Below are 20,349 nucleotides of genomic sequence, written 5' to 3' on the forward strand. Positions count from 1 at the left end.
AAGAGATAGCAACCGCTCAATAGCACGTCGGACATTAGTGTCGACTATCAGTCCAGTTGCGAACTGAAGCCGGAGTTCAGACAGGGCGGTCAGCACCTCGTCAGGCGCATTGGCCGCTATCTGATCATGTAAGAACTTGCACATTTCATCAAACACATATCTCTGAGTAGGTATGTTGAATTGATCAAACGTTTCGAGGACAACACGAGGTGGATTTCTAACAGGGTTTATCATCCAACCCATCGCCATATTGTATAGCGCAACACGTTCTCTATTACCAGGAAGCTGGCTACGTCTCTGTGGACCATCAGAACCTGCAGACCCAAAAACAGGTCCGAGCGACTGAAAGAAGTTTGTCGCAAGGGGAGAATCACGATTACGAGTAGAGGGAGAAGAGTAAGACACAGGACTAACAAGAGAAGGAGTAGAGACGTTAGCAGCAACAGGGGTTAACAACACAGGAGCAGTAGCGTGAGCAGTAGCGGGAACAGGAGTATGTGGAAGCGGAGGAGCAGTAGGAATAGAAATAGGCAAAAGAGCAGGAACAGTCGGAAGAGCAGGTGCAGGTTGAGGAACTGGTGGAGGAATTACAGGTGGAAGAACAGGTACGGCAGGGACCACAGGAGCTGCGGTACCCTGTACGTACGGAGGTGGCGACTTCATAAGATAGGACATTAAAGAATCCTCAACTGCCTCTTCCTTCTTATCCGACTCCGTAGGCAAAACAGGATAGCATTTGTCTATGGACATACGCTGTAATCTCTCAAACACTTCCTTATCCTTATCCTCCTTATCACGCTGAAACTGCTCAGCTTTCTTCACTATAGTAGCAACAGTATCTCGCTGACTACGTTTATTTTGTCTGATCTCTTTCTGTCGGGCTTCTTTGCGCCAGAACCGAAAGGCATCAAACATGGCCGGCCTTGATTTACGTTCGAACAACTTTATTTCCAAATTATCTAAGATCGACGCTTCGAAGCTACCGTGAGGTGGCCAACGAAGATCGCCGTCTTTCTTTGTATATTTGATCCAATAATCGTTAAAAGCAATCGGGCCTAGCCCATGTTTGCTATATAAGTCATATGTAGGAGTTCCAACCGGAGGTATCGGACACGAGTCCTCCAGCAGGGAATCCGCACCACAAGGTCTAAAGCAACTGAACAAAGTACTGCGACCAGGCATCTTGCACACTAGCCGAGTTTCACAAACTTCAAGGGTTACGGGATTTCGGGATTTACCAAGTCCCAGCAAAGAACTAAACCCTCGGTCTTTGGCGGCTGCAGTCGTCAAACAAATACAACAACAACAAAGTACGCTAGCAAAGTGTCACCGACAAAAACACTCACACAGCGTGTACAACAAAGACACCCGCTAAAGTGTCTACAACAAAAACACTCGCTAAAGTGTTTACAACAAAGACACTCGCTAAAGTGTCTACAACCAAGAACTCTGGGAGCGACCCACAAATACTTAACTCAAAGATCAATGGCGTCCTCAGGAAGGCCCGTCAATCGTCTCGCTATACCAAGGTCTACGCCAGGCGCCAAAACAGGTCTACAGTCAGGGTAGCAGTCCGTCGCAGCCGTTAGGAGGCGGGAATCTTCGCGGGAAAAGTCTTCGGGCCACTTATTTCGACAACAGGATCGATGAAGCGGGGTGCACCTTCCCTCGGAGATTTCACACGAAGTTCCTCACGATCGTCGGGCTTGGACCGGTACCACTGATGCAGCCCCACGTTGGGCGCCAACTGAAGGACTGGGTTCTTTGGACCCAGCGGTGCCAGGGCACAACACCTGAAACCTTCGTGGGTAACCTGCTCCGGCGTACAAGTCACAGAGACACGGGACACTTCCTTCGGCGTCAAAGAGTCAAGGTTTATTTACTGCAGGGAACACAGAAGTCACAGGAAGTACATCGAGTGTAGTTCGGGGAGACTGCTTCAAATTGTATTTGTGGATCGCTCCTTTTATACAGTTTTTACCCATAGGCTAACATTGAACACAAAGGTTTATAACTCAGTTCCCACATCTAGCTCCCAGAGGGGTCGCTTTGGTCGTTTTAAAACACACAAGGTCCGGAACATAAGTGCGGAAACATTTGGCGATTCCCAACTGTAAAAACCCATCTTCCCACCATTAGCAAATTCCAATCAGCAGTAAAGTAGATCGAAATAGGAACGAAGACAGGTGCAGAGGAAGACGGAGACAGTAGGGAGATCGAAAAGGGTGTAAAAGGGGAGTGTCGAGAAGCACGAGATACAGGCATCAAAGGGACGTGCCTAATGAGATGCACGACTGAGACAATAAGCCCGTGCGGCAAGATGAGCCTCGAGCGGCGCCATCTGCCTTACAGTAGCATCCCCCTCGTCATAAAGACACTTACAAAGAACATGCGTCTTCCGCCATATCTTGGGAGTCCCAGGGTCGCGAAGCGGACAGCGTCCGTTCGCTGGCTACTTGAGGGCAAGAGACAAAATGGATGCCGTATCTAAGATGGAACCCGTGGGTACAGATGAGAAACCCACATAACAGACGAACGGTTTAAGTTAGCACAGCGAAACTGCGCACACTTACAAAACTCGTCATTTGCGGTTCATAGATACTGGACTCGACCATATTCGTGCGAGTCGAAAACACCACTTACAATTGTCACGGAACCTCAGGATGGAGGGATGAGTTAAAGGGTGGATGATGGGCGAGTGAATGGGTGGATGGATAAGTAAAATGGTGGATGGATTCATGAATTGATAAGTGAAAGGGTGAATGGATGGACCGATGAGTGAAAGGGTGGGTGTAAGGATGGGTGAGTGAAAGGGAGGGTAGATGAACAAAAGGATGGATAGATGAGTGAAGGAGTGAAAGGATGGATGGATGACTGATAGGGTCAATGGATGGATTCATGAGTGGATGAGTAGATGGATGGGTGGAAGGAAGGAAGGATGGCTATGTGAAAGGGTCGATGGAGAGAGAAAGGGAGGATGGATGACTGAAAGGTTGAATGGGTGGAAGGATGAGTGACTGGGTGGATGGATGAGTAAGTGAAAGGATGGCTGGATGGGTGAAAGGCTTAAAGGCTGGATGGATGAGTGAGTGGATGGATGGGTGGAAGAGTGGATGGATGAGTGTACCAATGGATAGGGTGAAAGGGTGGATGGATGGATAATGAATAAATGAGTGAAAGGGTGGATGGAGGATGGATGAGTGAATTGATTGATGGAAGGATACATGATGGAAAGGTTTGCAAAAGGTTAAATATGTTTGGATATGGATGGACTTAACTATATAATATTGCGCGACCTCCTCCGATGTGTCTGTAAAACGTACCTTTTGTCCTGACGTTTTGTCCTGAATTTTGACTTCCTGTCCTGAATTTTTGTCCTGAATTTTAACCCTTTGTCTTGAATTTTTACACTCACCGTCCTGAATTTGGACCCATGCCAGTTGGTCACCCTACTCTGTGCGCCGCTGCCATTGGGAGTCGCGGCCTGCTGTTCGAGCTTGATCTTGCTACCGCTCGCTGTTCTCCCCTTGTGTGATTTCCCCCTGATATTTCATTCTCATAAGTTTTGTTTCCTCTTTCATTATCAATTTGCGGGTTGATGGGGCTAGGAAGGCAGGATATGAGATAGGATATTTGCGGGGCTGTCGGAGCTCCCGTCGGACATGTCTAGCCCGCCATGCTGCTGGCCAAGTCAAAAAGCAGGGACACAATTAACATATTTCCATACCAAGACTAAGAAATTATGTTGCAATTAGCATCCATCGTAATGCGTATACAAGAAATACTGAAAAGTCATTGGTGACCAACGCTGATTTAACAGGATATACCTGGATGATGTAAACCAAGTCAATCATAAAATCCTGCACTTGTGAAATTAGGATATAATTAAATGGTATAAATGATGGCCTGTCGGCAATAGGGCAATACCATGTATCCGGCTGTGCCAGAGCAAAAATACCATGAAAATAAAATCTCAAAGTTCTGCTTATTGTGTAATAAGAACAGGAACAACAAAATGCTCCAAATCTAATCTATGGGTTTTAACTAGGGTAAAATATGGTGTCATCTCCCTATTTTTAGCTGAGCACATACTAGGGAATTGAGAAATGTCATTTTTTCAATTATAAAAGTAAGAACTCTATCAGAGAGTAAAAACTCTTTATCTAATACGACCCGACTTAAAACATGTTTGCTCATTTTTTTATTAAACAATAGGCACAAAAGATGAAAATGTGATTTACTCCAATTTTAAACTTGTCTAGGTACAAGTAATATGGCACTTAGTTATTGTATATTATCAAGTGATAGGACTCAATGCCACATAATACTTACACAAATAAACGTTATTTGGATGCACAATTAGGAAACCTCATCGCGTTTAGTTGGACACTTTTTAATTGGCTGTAGATCAATGCTGTAACATTTTTTGGAAAGTCCCAAAATGTAAGCCAATTATTTCAGAGGTTATTGATCGAGGTCGTTTGAAGAGAACATTCACCCCTAAGCCGGTGGTGTAGGCTTGCTACCAAATGTGTTAGTTATGGCACTCGCTCACTTCCACCAAGGGAGCATCCAGCGCATCAAAAACGTCAAGCCTGCAGTCGTACTGTGAAAATATGTAAACTCGCAGCCCAGGTTATTGTTCACTTTACCTGAGGGAATTTTGCAATGCAGTGATGAGGAATTGCCATGTGGTTGTGAACAAAGTCAAACAATTCTGTCAGCCTCCTCTTGTTTCCAGTTAGAATCTTTGGAACGCGCGTTATCATGTGCTGTATTTCATTCTCACGAAAACCCATTTCAATTTGGCACACCTGAAAAACAATGTGATTAAATATTGGACTTCATTACAATGTAGAAAAACGATTTTTTTAATCCGCTAGAAACTAATACATTTCTTTGACTGCTTCCTGTCTGAAATATTACTCCATAACTTAATTGACTATAACCAAGTGCCACAGCTTAGAAAGGCTTTCACCTTTGGTCAAATTCAATTTCTTTGTGTTAAAAATCATATTTATTTTTAGTTTCAGGTGACGTTATTTTTCTTAAGTGTATTACATTCTGTTCAGTGATAAGCCCAGGAAGTAAAAGACGGTCACAGCCTGAGAATTCTTTTCGGGAATGTGACTGCTGATATTTGAAAAATGGACTGGAAAATAAGTAGGCGTCATTGATAAATAGATAGGGTGCAGGTAAAATGCTGGTATTGTGTCCTGAGTAGGTCTTACAGTTGCTCTTTTCAGCTTTGTCGATGGCACGCTTTGTCTGTCTATGGCGTCATCTGGTTCTAATATGAGATCCTTCTAGTAAAAGTAGAGGTCAAATGTTGTTTAAGGACAGAGTTAACACCATTTAGCTAGTGGAGATTTCGTCATATGTGCTTCATTGCCTTAAATGATTTCATACGATTATATTGTAATGTAAATGGCTAAAACTCATTGGATATTCAAACATGACTAAATATAGATTGGTTAAATAAACTTGGAAATGTATCCGAAGCAGCTTAGTTTTTTTAAACAAGGACCAAAATAAACATGGATTCATGCAGAACAAAATAGCAAAAAATAAATATAGTTAAATACAGAAATGCAGAAAAAGATAAATACAAAAAAATCAGGAGCCCTAGTCAGAATGCAAAACAATAAAAATCCAAAAACAATTTAGAAAAAATAGAGTCAAATGTTATAAATAAAAGGACATAAAAATGACAAAAATCCAATCGGTAACTGGAGATACGTGTTTTTAAATATTGAAGTAGAAATGGGAGCACCAAAAAAAATCACAGAGTGCCAATGATAGTCTCGGTAGTCCAGGATCTAGGCGCAATTTATGGTGGACAGTGATGGAGCGCGAGTCGTATTCACCAACCAGGTTCATCCTGGTCAAAGATATTACCTTCTGACTTTGCCCTTTAAGACCAAATTCACCATGAGGGTACTTTAAAGACCCTCAGTGGAGGATATTAGAGGCTACATGGTGTCAGGCAGAGGCAAGAGACAAACAGTAGGATCCCATCCAGCTTTATGATCGCTGGAGTCTGCTTCTTGGTCCTGGATACAAAACGGAGCAGGTCCAATCCTTCAGAGACCCTCTCAGGTAGATAGGCAGCAGGTCCAGTCCTTTTCCAATCTTCTGCAGTTACAATGAGTGTTCTGAAGTGGGTGCCAGGAGATTTCACATTTCTGCCTGACACTAGCTAGTGGGTTGGAAGGACTTCTGGCACAACCTAACCAATGGGGTAAAAGTTCCCAGGGTCCAACCAACCCACTTTGGGCATTTTTTTACTATAGTAATCCTAGTGTCCTTTCCAGCCACATCAAACACTGAAATTCAGGTTGGAGTAGCCACTGTACCCACAACAAACCCAGGGACAGAAATCTGGCAGGACAAAAGCAAGCCCATTCAGCAACAGGATAGTGAATTGTCTCGGCATCCTGTTCTTTCCCGGTTCAAGTGTGCACTAAGTGTTATATGTCAACACAGAAGACCTGTCAAGCAGGATTTGACAATATAGTGTGAAAGTGGATGTCCACAACCCACCCTTCATATTCAGCGGAGTTGAGAGGAGCCATCTCTGCCCATTAAGGCCAGCCTACTGTTTGCCCCTGGGAGGCATTTTACACCTAATCAATGCAAATTACTGTCTGGGATAAGCTACAGAGCCAATGCAAATTACAATCCTGCAACTTCAGGCAGGGAAAAAGGTAAATTTCTAAATGTTACTTTCCCTAAACATTTATTACAATTCTGGCTTCACCACTGAAATGGATTTTTATTTACCATTAAATATAGTTGTTTAGTTATTATTCTAACTAGTCCTATTCCAGAGATACAGTATTAATATTTTAATGTGTACACTAGCTTTCTACATAGGGCTACAATGACTATAGTTTCCGGGTTCTAGAAGCAGTAAAAGCATGATAAAATCAAATTTCTAAATGTCCTACTCTTAAATACCATGCACCCTGCCTTGTGGGCTACAAGACATACTCAGAAGTGACTTATTAATAGTTTAAAGGGAGGCTTTGACATCTCAAAAGGTTGAATTGCAGTTTTTACACTGCTACAGTCGAACTACAATGGTAGGCCTGAAGCTATGTTTGCAATGCCACTGTAGTGGATGGCACAATAGGTGCTGCAATCCATAAGTGGCATTTTACTTCCAGGCCCTGGGTACATTTTCTACCATATACTAGGGACACATAAGCAAGTTAAGTATACCAATTTGGAGTATGCCAATTAAACCACAAGTAATTTACTCTGCTAACCAGTATTAAACTGAAGAGATGTGTACAACCAACAAAAACAGATAGGGCAAACATCTGGGGGTGCACCACGCAAAAGATGGCAGTTTTTTACACAATGGCTAACAGTTCCTTTTCGAAAATGGTATAATTTATTTCGGCAGAGGTAAGATCGTGGGGATAACAAGCCACTGGATATGCTTTACCATCTGATGTTTGTTTTTAAAGAGGTACAGCTCCAATAGTGATATGAAAAACATTGGTTTCCATTGTAAAAAGATTTCATTCCTGAGTTTGAACAAGTGTGGGAGCTTCTAAAAAGAAATGTTTCAGGTATTAAAATACTTGTTCTGTCTCATAATTCCGTTTATAAGGCACTGTTTTCCCTGTAAGATGTGACAGTGAATTTGAGAGCCAGGAGAGGTTTTTGATGTGCATCCAATGAAGGTTAAGCAACTCTAAAAATGTTTAGGGTTAGTTTATATGAAGCTGGTATTGAGTAGATCTGAACTCCTTCAGTGACTCTATGGCAACCACCCTACCTGATGTAAATGATGACAAATGTTTATGGGAAAGCAATCACTGTTTGGCTAGCGGTAGCCAGTAATACACAGGCCCCTCTCCCTAAAGCAAAACAGGACAGAAGACATGATGTATCCACGTTTCACAGAAGATCTAAAGCTAGCTAAATTTAAATTACGGCGCTATGAACACAAATGGTGGAACAGTTATCCGTCTGATAAAAGGAAGTCTACCAAAACACTTAAAGAATATAAAATGCTAATCATGCCTTTTTGCACAAACAAAATCTTGAATTCCACGAATAAAGCAAAAGAGATCTTTAGAATTATCTCCGAATTCTCAAACCCTGACAGAGTCCCTCTACCCATTTCCCCGACTCGACAAAAACCCTGTCCTCCTCTCCGCCTTTCCCGCTATTAGCATGCATTGCCTTGTAGACCTGCTGATCAAAGTCACATCAGGTTCCCCAATGACATTTGTCCCCCGAAAGCCCTTAAAACAGTATTCTCTAATTTCTCGGGTCCATTTATTTCTCTCTTTAACCTGTCCCTTAGCCAAGGCAAAGTACCTAGCTCATTCAAAGAGTTTATAGTGGTACCCCTGAAAGAAAACCAACAAAGACCCATTTGAACTGAAAAATTATCAATAATTTCCCTACTACCCTATTTAGCGAATGTAGTGGAGGCACACGTTGCTCGAAACCTCTGATCCTTTTTGAAGGAGTAACAGAAAAGTGGGAAACCCAATATACCCTTGGAGGCTAGGGCAGAACAACTAATAGGTAAATATGCCTACAAGGGATTTTGTTCAGTACACTCAGTTGAGTTATTCCAGTCAATTACTTCTTGGTCAAGACCCACATGGTGGCTGACTATTAGGTAATCTAATTACAACAAGGGGTGGTGAGGGACAGAGTCTCTGAATTAAGCAGAAAGCTCTCACCCTGTCAATAGATCAGGGCTAGATCCAACACCGTTTTTTAGCTCACTGCACCATCCCAGTTTCAGAACCTGACTGTATGCAAATTAGTCTGTTCCTGTCCCAGTGCATGATGGGAACAGGACAAACCAAACTACAAAAGCCAATTCTTACACTGGGAAGAACACAAGCTCCCGGGGACCGGTTTCTGGCATTACAGCCGTCTTCGGCCCGGTTTGCTTGAATCCTGATGGTGCAATGAGCAAGGGTCTCACATCTGAGAATACCCTTCCACGCTTAGGGTGGACAAAAATAATTACAACAAGGGGTGGTGAGGGACAGAGTCTCTGAATTAAGCAGAAAGCTCTCACCCTGTCAATAGATCAGGGCTAGATCCAACACCGTTTTTTAGCTCACTGCACCATCCCAGTTTCAGAACCTGACTGTATGCAAATTAGTCTGTTCCTGTCCCAGTGCATGATGGGAACAGGACAAACCAAACTACAAAAGCCAATTCTTACACTGGGAAGGAAACAAGCTCCCGGGGACCGGTTTCTGGCATTACAGCCGTCTTCGGCCCGGTTTGCTTGAATCCTGATGGTGCAATGAGCAAGGGTCTCACATCTGAGAATACCCTTCCACGCTTAGGGTGGACAAAAATAATTACAACAAGGGGTGGTGAGGGACAGAGTCTCTGAATTAAGCAGAAAGCTCTCACCCTGTCAATAGATCAGGGCTAGATCCAACACCGTTTTTTAGCTCACTGCACCATCCCAGTTTCAGAACCTGACTGTATGCAAATTAGTCTGTTCCTGTCCCAGTGCATGATGGGAACAGGACAAACCAAACTACAAAAGCCAATTCTTACACTGGGAAGGAAACAAGCTCCCGGGGACCGGTTTCTGGCATTACAGCCGTCTTCGGCCCGGTTTGCTTGAATCCTGATGGTGCAATGAGCAAGGGTCTCACATCTGAGAATACCCTTCCACGCTTAGGGTGGACAAAAATAATTACAACAAGGGGTGGTGAGGGACAGAGTCTCTGAATTAAGCAGAAAGCTCTCACCCTGTCAATAGATCAGGGCTAGATCCAACACCGTTTTTTAGCTCACTGCACCATCCCAGTTTCAGAACCTGACTGTATGCAAATTAGTCTGTTCCTGTCCCAGTGCATGATGGGAACAGGACAAACCAAACTACAAAAGCCAATTCTTACACTGGGAAGGAAACAAACTCCCGGGGACCGGTTTCTGGCATTACAGCCGTCTTCGGCCCGGTTTGCTTGAATCCTGATGGTGCAATGAGCAAGGGTCTCACATCTGAGAATACCCTTCCACGCTTAGGGTGGACAAAAATAATTACAACAAGGGGTGGTGAGGGACAGAGTCTCTGAATTAAGCAGAAAGCTCTCACCCTGTCAATAGATCAGGGCTAGATCCAACACCGTTTTTTAGCTCACTGCACCATCCCAGTTTCAGAACCTGACTGTATGCAAATTAGTCTGTTCCTGTCCCAGTGCATGATGGGAACAGGACAAACCAAACTACAAAAGCCAATTCTTACACTGGGAAGGAAACAAGCTCCCGGGGACCGGTTTCTGGCATTACAGCCGTCTTCGGCCCGGTTTGCTTGAATCCTGATGGTGCAATGAGCAAGGGTCTCACATCTGAGAATACCCTTCCACGCTTAGGGTGGACAAAAATAATTACAACAAGGGGTGGTGAGGGACAGAGTCTCTGAATTAAGCAGAAAGCTCTCACCCTGTCAATAGATCAGGGCTAGATCCAACACCGTTTTTTAGCTCACTGCACCATCCCAGTTTCAGAACCTGACTGTATGCAAATTAGTCTGTTCCTGTCCCAGTGCATGATGGGAACAGGACAAACCAAACTACAAAAGCCAATTCTTACACTGGGAAGGAAACAAGCTCCCGGGGACCGGTTTCTGGCATTACAGCCGTCTTCGGCCCGGTTTGCTTGAATCCTGATGGTGCAATGAGCAAGGGTCTCACATCTGAGAATACCCTTCCACGCTTAGGGTGGACAAAAATAATTACAACAAGGGGTGGTGAGGGACAGAGTCTCTGAATTAAGCAGAAAGCTCTCACCCTGTCAATAGATCAGGGCTAGATCTAACACCGTTTTTCTGAGCTGGGATGGGGCAGTGAGATAAATAACGGTGATGGATCAAGCCCTGATCTTTGGACTGGGTAAGAGTGGTCTGTTTAACTCAGACACTCTGTTCATCACCACCCCCTTTTCTAAATCGTTTTTGGCCACTATAGGTGTGGCAGGGTATACTCAGACATGAGTCCCTTTCTCACTGCTCCATCAGGATTCAAGCAAGCCGGGCCGAAGAAGGCTGAAATGCCAGAAACCGGTCCCCGGTAGCTTGTCTCCTTCCTGGTGAAGAATTGGCTTGGTAGTTTAGTCTGCCCTGTTCCCATGATGCACTGGGCCAGGGACGGACTGATTTGCATATAGCCAGGTTCTGAGCTGGGATGGGGCAGTGAGATAAATAACGGTGATGGATCAAGCCCTGATCTTTGGACTGGGTAAGAGTGGTCTGTTTAACTCAGACACTCTGTTCATCACCACCCCCTTTTCTAAATCGTATTAGGTAATCTAGGCATCACTGCATTGATTTGGGATATGAAAAAATCTATGATAGACAGTTTCACAACACGGAATATATTTTTCAAACTATAAACAAATTTTGTGTGAACAAATCGAGGGGGGATACATAAGGTTATAACAAAACACCATGATAGAGGGTATTGAAAAGTATACAGAAAAATAAAGCTTCAAATCATAGGTGTAAACATCTATTCCAAATAATACAACAAATAGGAAATGGTTCTGAAATCAGCAGAAAACAATTCCTAAACGCAAAAGGTGCGAGGGAATTAGATGAGCTTGTTGACCTTTCGGTCTTTCTTGACAAATGCATCAATTAGACCATCTTCAGGACAAAGAGTAGGATGTTTACAGTAGTCTCTTATTTCTGGTCAAAAACTCAGTTTATACCAAAGGAGTCTCAACTTTAACAGAATTCCAGGTCACAGACACCGGAAAAGCCTGATGAATAAGCTAGAGCAGATATCCACATGATTATTGAAAAAAGGGCGCAGATCAGGCATAGTTATTATGGGCGCCGCTTGCGTTAATCTATATAAAAAAAAGACAGGCACAATCCTCGTGGGAATATTTATGGCACCGCTTTTTGGGTCCAGGGTCTCGGTTTCCTTTGTGACTCCAAATACATACCGCAGGTCAAACAGACAGCTTTATGAAGGAGTACAAATTCCTCAACTCCTGCTAGGCTGACTTCCGCCCAGCTCACTCCTCTGCAGTGGTCATCCTCTCTGTGACTGAAGACATGGGTGAAGAATGTGACAGGGGCCACACTCACGCCCTGGTTCTCCTTGACCTATCAACAACCATAACCTCCTGATAACCATGTCGAGGCAACAGGATGGCAGGGCACAGTGGTCGATTGGATCATTTCATTCTTAAAGGACTGATCACAACCTGTCCGCCTGACCCCTTTTTACTCACCCAAAGTTCCCCAAGGATTTTCCCTCTCTCCACATCTCAAAATCTAGAATTGTACAGAAGGCATGCTGTTACTCTTTAACATTGACAACTTCTCTGAATCAAAAAGGAGGTTTTCCAACATACAATGCTGTTCATCATGACAGGATGAACCGCGACCACCTAAAATTAAACTCAGATAAAACTGAGATTGTCATCACCTGGAGTAAGCTTGACTTTTGGAGAGCATAATTCTGACTTTCTGTGATGGGTGCCCCTCTCTCCCCCAATAAAACAGTAAAAGGTTTAGGGGTCCTTGTTGTCGAGGAACTCTCTATGACCCCCCAACTCTGAGCGGTAATCTCTTCTTGCTTTTTACTACTTCATAGAATCAGGAATATTGGAAAATTCTTCACTCCAACACCTCTTTTCAAGCTATAATTGACCTAGTCCTCTCTAGAATAGATAATGCCAACTCCCTCTATGTGGGCCTCCCAAAATGCCTCAATCGCAGGGTTCAAATAGTCCAGAACAAGGCAGCCCAGTTGATCTTCCAACAACCTAGAAAGTGTCACATTACCCCTTTGATGAAAAAGCTCCACTGGTTTCCGGTGGAACAAAGGACTAATCTTAAAACTGGCTGCACTATTTTCAAAACCATCAATGGAAAAAACCCAGCCTTTATCACAGCCCGAATTCAAAAGTAACACCTCCAAACGAACTCTAAGAGCTGCTCATATGAACTACCTGCCAATACCCAAGTTAAAAAAGAAGAGCATACGTGGTTCCCCTTGCAACTGAAACTCCTCCCCCCCTCGGGACTAGAACAGCTCTCAACTATTTGAAAGTCAGACAACTACTAAAAACATGGCTTTGCAGACAAGAAATATGTTGCCACAACACTGTTGTGGAACGCTGTAGGTTATAACAGCAGGCATCCTATTGCAACATCTGTTGAAGGAAGCTGTAGGTTCTAATGGCAGGTCCTGTGTGACTACAGGAGGGTGCCTCCAGTCAGATGCACATGATCCCTGAACCACCTGATTATAGGGATTTCTGAAATAAAGAATCCTTACTCCAGGTGAGAGCCTTAGGCCTAATTTATATGCAAGGCATGACTGCTTAGACAGGTAGGAATGCTAAAAGCCCTGACGAAGGGTTGGACCCATATGGGCTATAAATGTGGGCCAAACATGTCGGTTTTATAAGGTGTAATTGAGACATTGACACTCAATAATAACCCCAGACTCTGTTTTGATTGTCCTGGGTACCCACTTATTAAAGGAAATTTCCTGTGGTATACCCCAAGACATTTATATCTCGTATATTCTGGATCCCTGCCAAGAATCCAGCCATGGTTATTTTTGGTAGAGTTCGCCCTGGTTGTACCATCCTACCAGGGTGTGGATAGCAGCCAAAGATTTGTGTGAGGAGTCGACTCCAAAATTCTTGGATTTCTCCCTGGACCAACTCTTTTGGCAAATTTAGCCTAGTTGCCCATATGTGTTGGTGGAGTGAAATCAAGCCATCTGTTCACGCTTGGATTCCTACCTAATTGACAATGGTATTTCAATCTTGGCAGTTTAATTAACAGACGCACTGCAGGATAAAAGCAATATACCCAGGGCCACAACATTTATGTTGGGGGAAGCCAGGTTTAAATCACAGAATGTCTCCTGGTTTTTTACCCATTCGTGCACATATCCTGGAACCACCATCTAACTGGATGGACTGCACATTAAACAGTTGTCATGACAGAATCTTAATTTGATTTGTTTAATGTTATTTGATCTCCAGAAGGAGGAAGGTTGCTTCGGTTTTATTATCATATTTATATAGTGTTTATAATGTAAGACTGTTACACAGAGAAGCAACACATCACATGTGTCATACTATATACTTTACCTATACTGGTTGCACATACAAGATTTTGATTTAAATGTATTGTATAGCATACTTGCCTTAAGGTTTTCTTTTATGGGTTCCAGACTTCCAGTGAGCATTCTTGGATAACGAATTACCAGATCTCTAGTCTGTGTAAAGAATATATATATATTCATCATTATACTTATGGTATGCATAATGAAATACACACACATTAAGGAATTAAAATCAAATGCGAAGTTGATTCTCTGTATACGCTCCTGTAAACCCACATGTCGACAGCTAATGAGAGATTAAAGGAGCGTAATGAAGAGGGCTGGCTGCAATATGACAATAGTTAGAGGGGAGGAGGGAGTGAAGCATGAACACGGGTAGTAGTTACACTGGTGCAGCCTATTACTGTGGCCTCTGTACTGGATACAGCAGGGTGATTGATGGATGAAGTGTCAAACGCGGCTTGTACAGAGTTGTTTTCCAAAGTTTCTTTATTAGCATTTTCTATTTGCAAACAATACAATACAAAAACGCCCCGGGTTAACACCTGTAATGATATCATATAAACATTTCTGCAGCATTGTACTCCCCATCCTTCGGTGGTTTCCCAATACAAGAAAGTTACTCCAACCTGGGATTGTCCCAGAGGGGAGGGTTGGGGGAGACATGAGTGCGTGTGCACTTTGTACAGAGTTAATAAGGGGTACGAAGGGGGACCTCAGGTTCTAGTCAGAATTAGGTGGTAATAGGCTCGTAAGGTCAGATGCACATTCCAATATCTCCACACAACCTTTCAGCTGTAAATGATACACAGCATTGATGCCTAAAATTGGTTCAGAAGTCATTTCAGATTCCTATAGAAACCAGTGACTATGTAAATGTGCCAGTGTATGGAAAAAGTGTACATACATGCACACATCCTGAAAATCTGGCACACCTTCTGCCCTTGTGGATCAACATTAAATACCTCTGGCATTCAGGATACAAGAAGCTCTTAACCTGGGCCTGGATATGTTCTGGGTAAGTGGAACTGACACAATTTTATTCTGGGTTACAGGGATGAAGATCTTGCATCTTTGTGGGAGGATAAGATGAAATAGTGGTAATGAGGACAAAGGAAATCAGGTTTCTGTAATTGCAATAGAGAAGTTTGGATGAGAACGCATATGGAAGGCTTTGATGTGAATTCAGTGGTTGTTTGGGCAGATTGAGCTTTGGCTGGATTTAGGATGTCAGGCACTAGAGATTGTGACAGTAGGATATGTTGTTGGATCTTTGATCACCGAACAAACAGAGGTGTGCGATGTGTTACAAGTAACAAAGTTGGAGAAATGCTCAGAGCGTAGGGGTGTGTGTGATTGTTAGACTCTTCAGAAATAAGTGTGCTTCGGACAAGGTGGATGGAAGGACAACCGGTAAAGTCGTTCCTGGGAGGAGAGTTGTTGGGGGGCTGACGGAAGTGCAGCCAGTAGAGTAGTTTCTGGGAGGAGAGTTGTTGTAGGAGGTAGAGTGAGTGACTTTGTACAAAAGCAGAAGGGTGTCCACTGAATATGTTGTAAATTCCCACAAAGTCATGCCTTTGCAGATATTCAAAATCCTTTCCAATTGAGTTGTTACCACACAAAAATACTTCCAAACATGTTTGGAGTAAACTTCTAAATAGGATGGAAAAGTTCACAAAAAATCTCAAATGACGTAAGGGGAAAGTGGTTTACTACAAGAACATTTTCGCCACACATCTACGCAAGAGAATATTGGCCAAAGGAAGTATTTCCGCAAATCATTTAGTATAACTGATGTGCATGACTGCTCCTGGAGATGTATGTGAATCCCATCAAAAATCTACTATAAACATTTAAAACTGGACTTGGCTCTATCATACTTAATCCAGCTTCATAAATCGGTGCAGTCTTTTTGGGGTCAGGTGCAGGTCAGACGGTACTGCCCAATTATTGTGCAAGTTTTATGATTAATCATGTATGAGGAGCTATATCTCTATTGAGACAAAATCTCCATCATGTTATCCTGTGTAGTATACTGCACATTTTCCTTAACCACTCTAGAAAAGAGTAGCCTCATTCTGAAGCTAGCACAATGAAACAATGATTTTAGAAAATAGTAGAGCCTGCTCTTGCTGGTTTTAGCTGTACCAGTTCATCATGGTCTTCACTTGAATGCCTCCACAGAAGATCTTGGCATCAGCTTATTAGTGTCCATCTATAGGTTTTGACTCTGTCACATGTTCTTGCTTCTATTCACTTACACTGAGTAAAAGGTGAATAAAAGTAGCACCAAAATGTATTGAATTTTATCATAACATGCTTCAACTGATCGAGGGCAAGACTTTGTGCTGTTTTTTTTTTAAAGCATACTTTATTTGTCTATTAGCCTAGACAACGCAGGGCTCTGCGCACCAGAGGCATCTGCTGCATCAGACATATGCAATCATGAAAACAATCGACGTTTTTATAAGTAATATCAAAGTGCATAACACAAGCATGCTGAATGAAATAGAACTCCCCCCCCTAACTCCCACCCTCCCTCACCCCCCCTGAAATCGCACCATGTCCGCATAGTTCTGTTCACAGCCTTGATGAACAAAGAGCCCTGCCCTAGTAGCATGCACCCCCACGGCCCTCCCCGCACCTAGAAAACTCTCGCATCTACCTCAGTGGATGGGTCTTCACTCCCGCTGGTGGCTCTAACCATAGGCCACGATAGTCTGCCCACCATTTCCAGATCTTATAATGCTTGTGTGGGCAACCCCTGGCTACAAGGATAAGCTGTTCCAACCCCATGCAAAAATCTAAACCATTCTTCTATGCAGCCACCGAGGGGGCCCGCGTCGCCTTCCACTCTTTATAAATGTCCTGTTTCGCCAGTGTAAACTCTAACAACATGAGGTGTCGTTTGCAGACATTGCACCCTATCCCCTCCATGACATGAAGCAGGGCCAGCTGTGGTGTTCGAGGGAGCCCCCACCCCAGCACCTCTGAGAGGCATGCAAAGACCCCCCTCCAGAAACGATCCAAGGATGTACACTGCCAAACAGTATGCATAAAGGTGCCCTCCTCCTGACCACAGCGAAGACACTCCAGGGAAGCGATCAGCCCCGTCCGTCACAGTCGTGCTCTAGTAAAATAGACCCTGTGGAGATACTTAAACTGAACCAGACGGAGTCGCATTGCTATTGCCACACCCCACGGCGCCGCCAAGGCCTCCATCCAGTCCTCCTCCTCTAGAGGGCCCATGTCAGCCTCCCAGTCTCCCCGAAGCTGCTGTAGTGTGGGGGAGAAATGAGTAACCAGGGATTGGTATATCCGGGAGATCTTCTTTTCTTGCAGGCCCCCATAAAAACCTTTGCCTCCAACGGACTAAATTCAGGGAGAGACTTCAGACCTTCCAGTCTAGAAGGCGTGGCGAAACTGAAGGTACTGATAGAATTGTGACTGTGGCATATGAAATTCCCTCCGGAGGTCCTGGAAGGGCTTGAGTGTCATGCCCCTCATGACATCTCCCAGTGTTCCGATACCTATGTCGTCCCATCCCCGGAAACCCTGCAGGGATGCCAGGTGGGGCAGGCGCCCATTATTCCACAGAGGGGTCCCCCGAGTCAGGGGGTTACACCAACCCATGCGCCGCAGCGCCTGCCTCCAGATCTGGAACACCACCCGTGTGGCCGATGGCATCGCACCCCACAATGGCGCTGTGTACAGGAGTGTGTGTAGCGAGTGACGCCCCATAAGTTGTCGCTCCAGCGCATACGCCGGGTCTCTCCTATCCCCGTATCACCAATACGCCGGGTCTCTCCTATCCCCGTATCACCAATCATTAAGATTCAGGAGGTGTGATGCCTGGTAGTACAAGAGGATGTCCGAGGACGCAAGACCTTCACAGTAAGTGGACCGGAAGCATGTGCGCAATGCTACGCGCACCCTACCCCCTATCATAGAAATTGCCCAAGCACAGAATTCACCAGCCGGAACCATCTGGACGGGATCGGGTACGGGTGATTCTGTAACTGGTACAGAAGCTGAGGAAGTGCTACCATTTTGAATATCGCCGATCTGCCAAACAGAGTCAGAGGCATACGGGACCAGGACTTAAGGTCTGAACGAACTCGCTTCCACGCCGGAGCCACATTACGTTCCCAAGCGCTGGTCGGTACGACTTTGTGGTGTTTTAACTTTCTTGGCTGTTTATTCATTGTGTTTTGAGTGTTATAAGGTAATCTAGTTCTGAGTCTCACAGGGAGCTGGCACAAGGACCTGCTCATAAGGTCACACAGTAGGTCCTGTGGTAGGGCAGGGCACAGGGTAGCGCGAGGAAGATAACGGCAGGAGGAGGGAAATGGCAGGAAGAGGGGGGAAAACAAACAGAAAGAGGCAAAACGAAGGTCAGAAATGAGCAGAAAGAGGCAGGACTACTGCTTTCCCAGGATTGGGCGTTGTCTAGCATGTGACGTCATCGCAATGGTGACATAGAGATCTGGCATCTTGGATTGGGCGGTTTCGCACATCAAGTGCATCGTGTCAAGGTGTACGTGCCCATGAGAGCAGTTCGTCTGGACTGCATTGAATCTTGCAGCAAGAAGTCAGGACTGGAGATCATGATTAAGGCTGTACTGGTGCTTATAGGTAATTTTCTACTGAATCTTCCTCACCTGTGTGGTGCCGCCCTGTTCCCATCTTGTGGTAATTTTTCCTCAATTTGGAGGAACTCTAAGTATCGGACTGCAAGAGGACCCGTCTTTTGTCTAGCTGAGGAAGTGAAGAAAGACACTCTGCTGTGGCGGTCCTTGTGTACTATCAGGTTTTTGTTTTAGTTTCTTTTGTTAGCCAGTTGTATTAGATTGTTTTTTTGGGGTTTACTGTTTTGTCGGAAGTGGTGTTTTGCTACATATGCAATGAGGATGAAGGCGATGATGCAACTCACCCCCCCGCCCTAATTTTTAAGTGAAGTGGTGGAGCCAATTCAACCATGGTTTAGATGGGAGAAAGTCTTTGATTCGTATTTATTAGTCATTGGGGGTGAAACGTTTTCTGCGTCCAGAAAACAAGGACTATTGGTACACAATCTGGGGTTTGAACGGAGAAATATATATAAGAGTATAGACTAGGGGTCTCCAAACCGGTCCTGGAGGGCCGGATCCATGCCAGATTTTTAAAATTACTACATGTATCTCAATGGGGATATCCCAAAAATCTGGCATGGATCCGGCCCTCCAGGACCGGTTTGGAGACCCCTGGTATAGATAATATTCCGGTGGGGAATGGGGAAGGTGATCCCAGAGATGTGAATGAAATGTCAGTAAGAATGTTAGAAATGCATTTGGCACCCAGATTAATGTAGTGTTAGCATGTCACACATTCTTTGCCCGTCAGCAAGGCAAAGGGATACACATAGGTAACTATGTGGCTTGTTGAGAAACTGGGCCAGGACATGTGATTTTGGGGAGTTGGCTGATTTGATATCAGTTGGTGTGCTGTATAAACAATGTTAAGGTAGAGGAGAAGATGTTGGCTAAAAACCTTAGCCTGAAAGAAGCCTTAGCTTGAAAGAAGCAATTGCTATCATTGAGAATTCAGCATGTTGGGTTCAGGAAATGCGGATGGATGACCACAATGTTGGGGGTGTCTCCAGAGTCACAGCAAAAAAAAGAAGTTAAGAGTGTGAAAGAGGCAAAGGGGCAGTATGAGAGTAGCAAAATCAAGTGCAATCAAACGGACAACACACAGCAAATTATCTGAATTGTTTGCGAAGAATGCAGTGTGTTGCAAGTGTGGAAAGAAGGGGCACTTTGCTAGAGTATGCAAAGGATTTTCTGAGAGGAGTAAAGAAAGTAAAGTAGGGCATCAAGTTGAAGAAGTTAGTGAGGGTGCCAGGAAGCTGGTATTTGCAGTGACAGATGTGGGCACGGATGAGGTAATCAATCTCTAAGATCGTGTTATGTGATGGAGATGGAGTAGGCATACCCCACCATGAGGTGATGAGTGGGGGAAAACAATTGCCTATTTTGGCAGATTCGGCTTCACCCTACACTGTGGTGGTTGATCGCATCTAGGAGGATGTGTATGGTGGTGATGGAATTGAACTAATTGAACCGGATATCAAGCCCTTTGGTTATGGTAGTGCAGCCACGGATGTTCGGGGTATGTTCCTATGTTGATTGATTTCAAGGGAAGGAAGGCCTGGGGAAAGGTGTATGTGGTGAAAAGAGATGACTGCTTGTTGGTGTGGAGGCACCAGAGG

The 20,349-nt window shown here is 44.3% G+C and overlaps 1 protein-coding gene across 2 annotated transcripts in view; it reads right to left on the minus strand.

Moving 5' to 3' along the window:
• Positions 1–20,349, minus strand: part of MTERF3 (mitochondrial transcription termination factor 3) — a 257,285-nt gene that overhangs the window by 55,655 nt on the left and 181,281 nt on the right. For both annotated transcript variants that reach the window (XM_086966030.1, XM_086966029.1), the window contains 2 exons: positions 14,181–14,252; positions 4,653–4,814 (listed from right to left, as the gene is read on the minus strand). In XM_086966030.1, the coding sequence (XP_086822156.1) occupies positions 4,653–4,814; positions 14,181–14,252 (234 nt within the window). The remainder of the gene's footprint in view (positions 1–4,652; positions 4,815–14,180; positions 14,253–20,349) is intronic.

The sequence above is a fragment of the Lissotriton vulgaris genome, chromosome 4_1 (assembly GCF_964263255.1).
Source record: "Lissotriton vulgaris chromosome 4_1, aLisVul1.2, whole genome shotgun sequence".
Lineage (NCBI taxonomy): Eukaryota > Metazoa > Chordata > Amphibia > Caudata > Salamandridae > Lissotriton > Lissotriton vulgaris.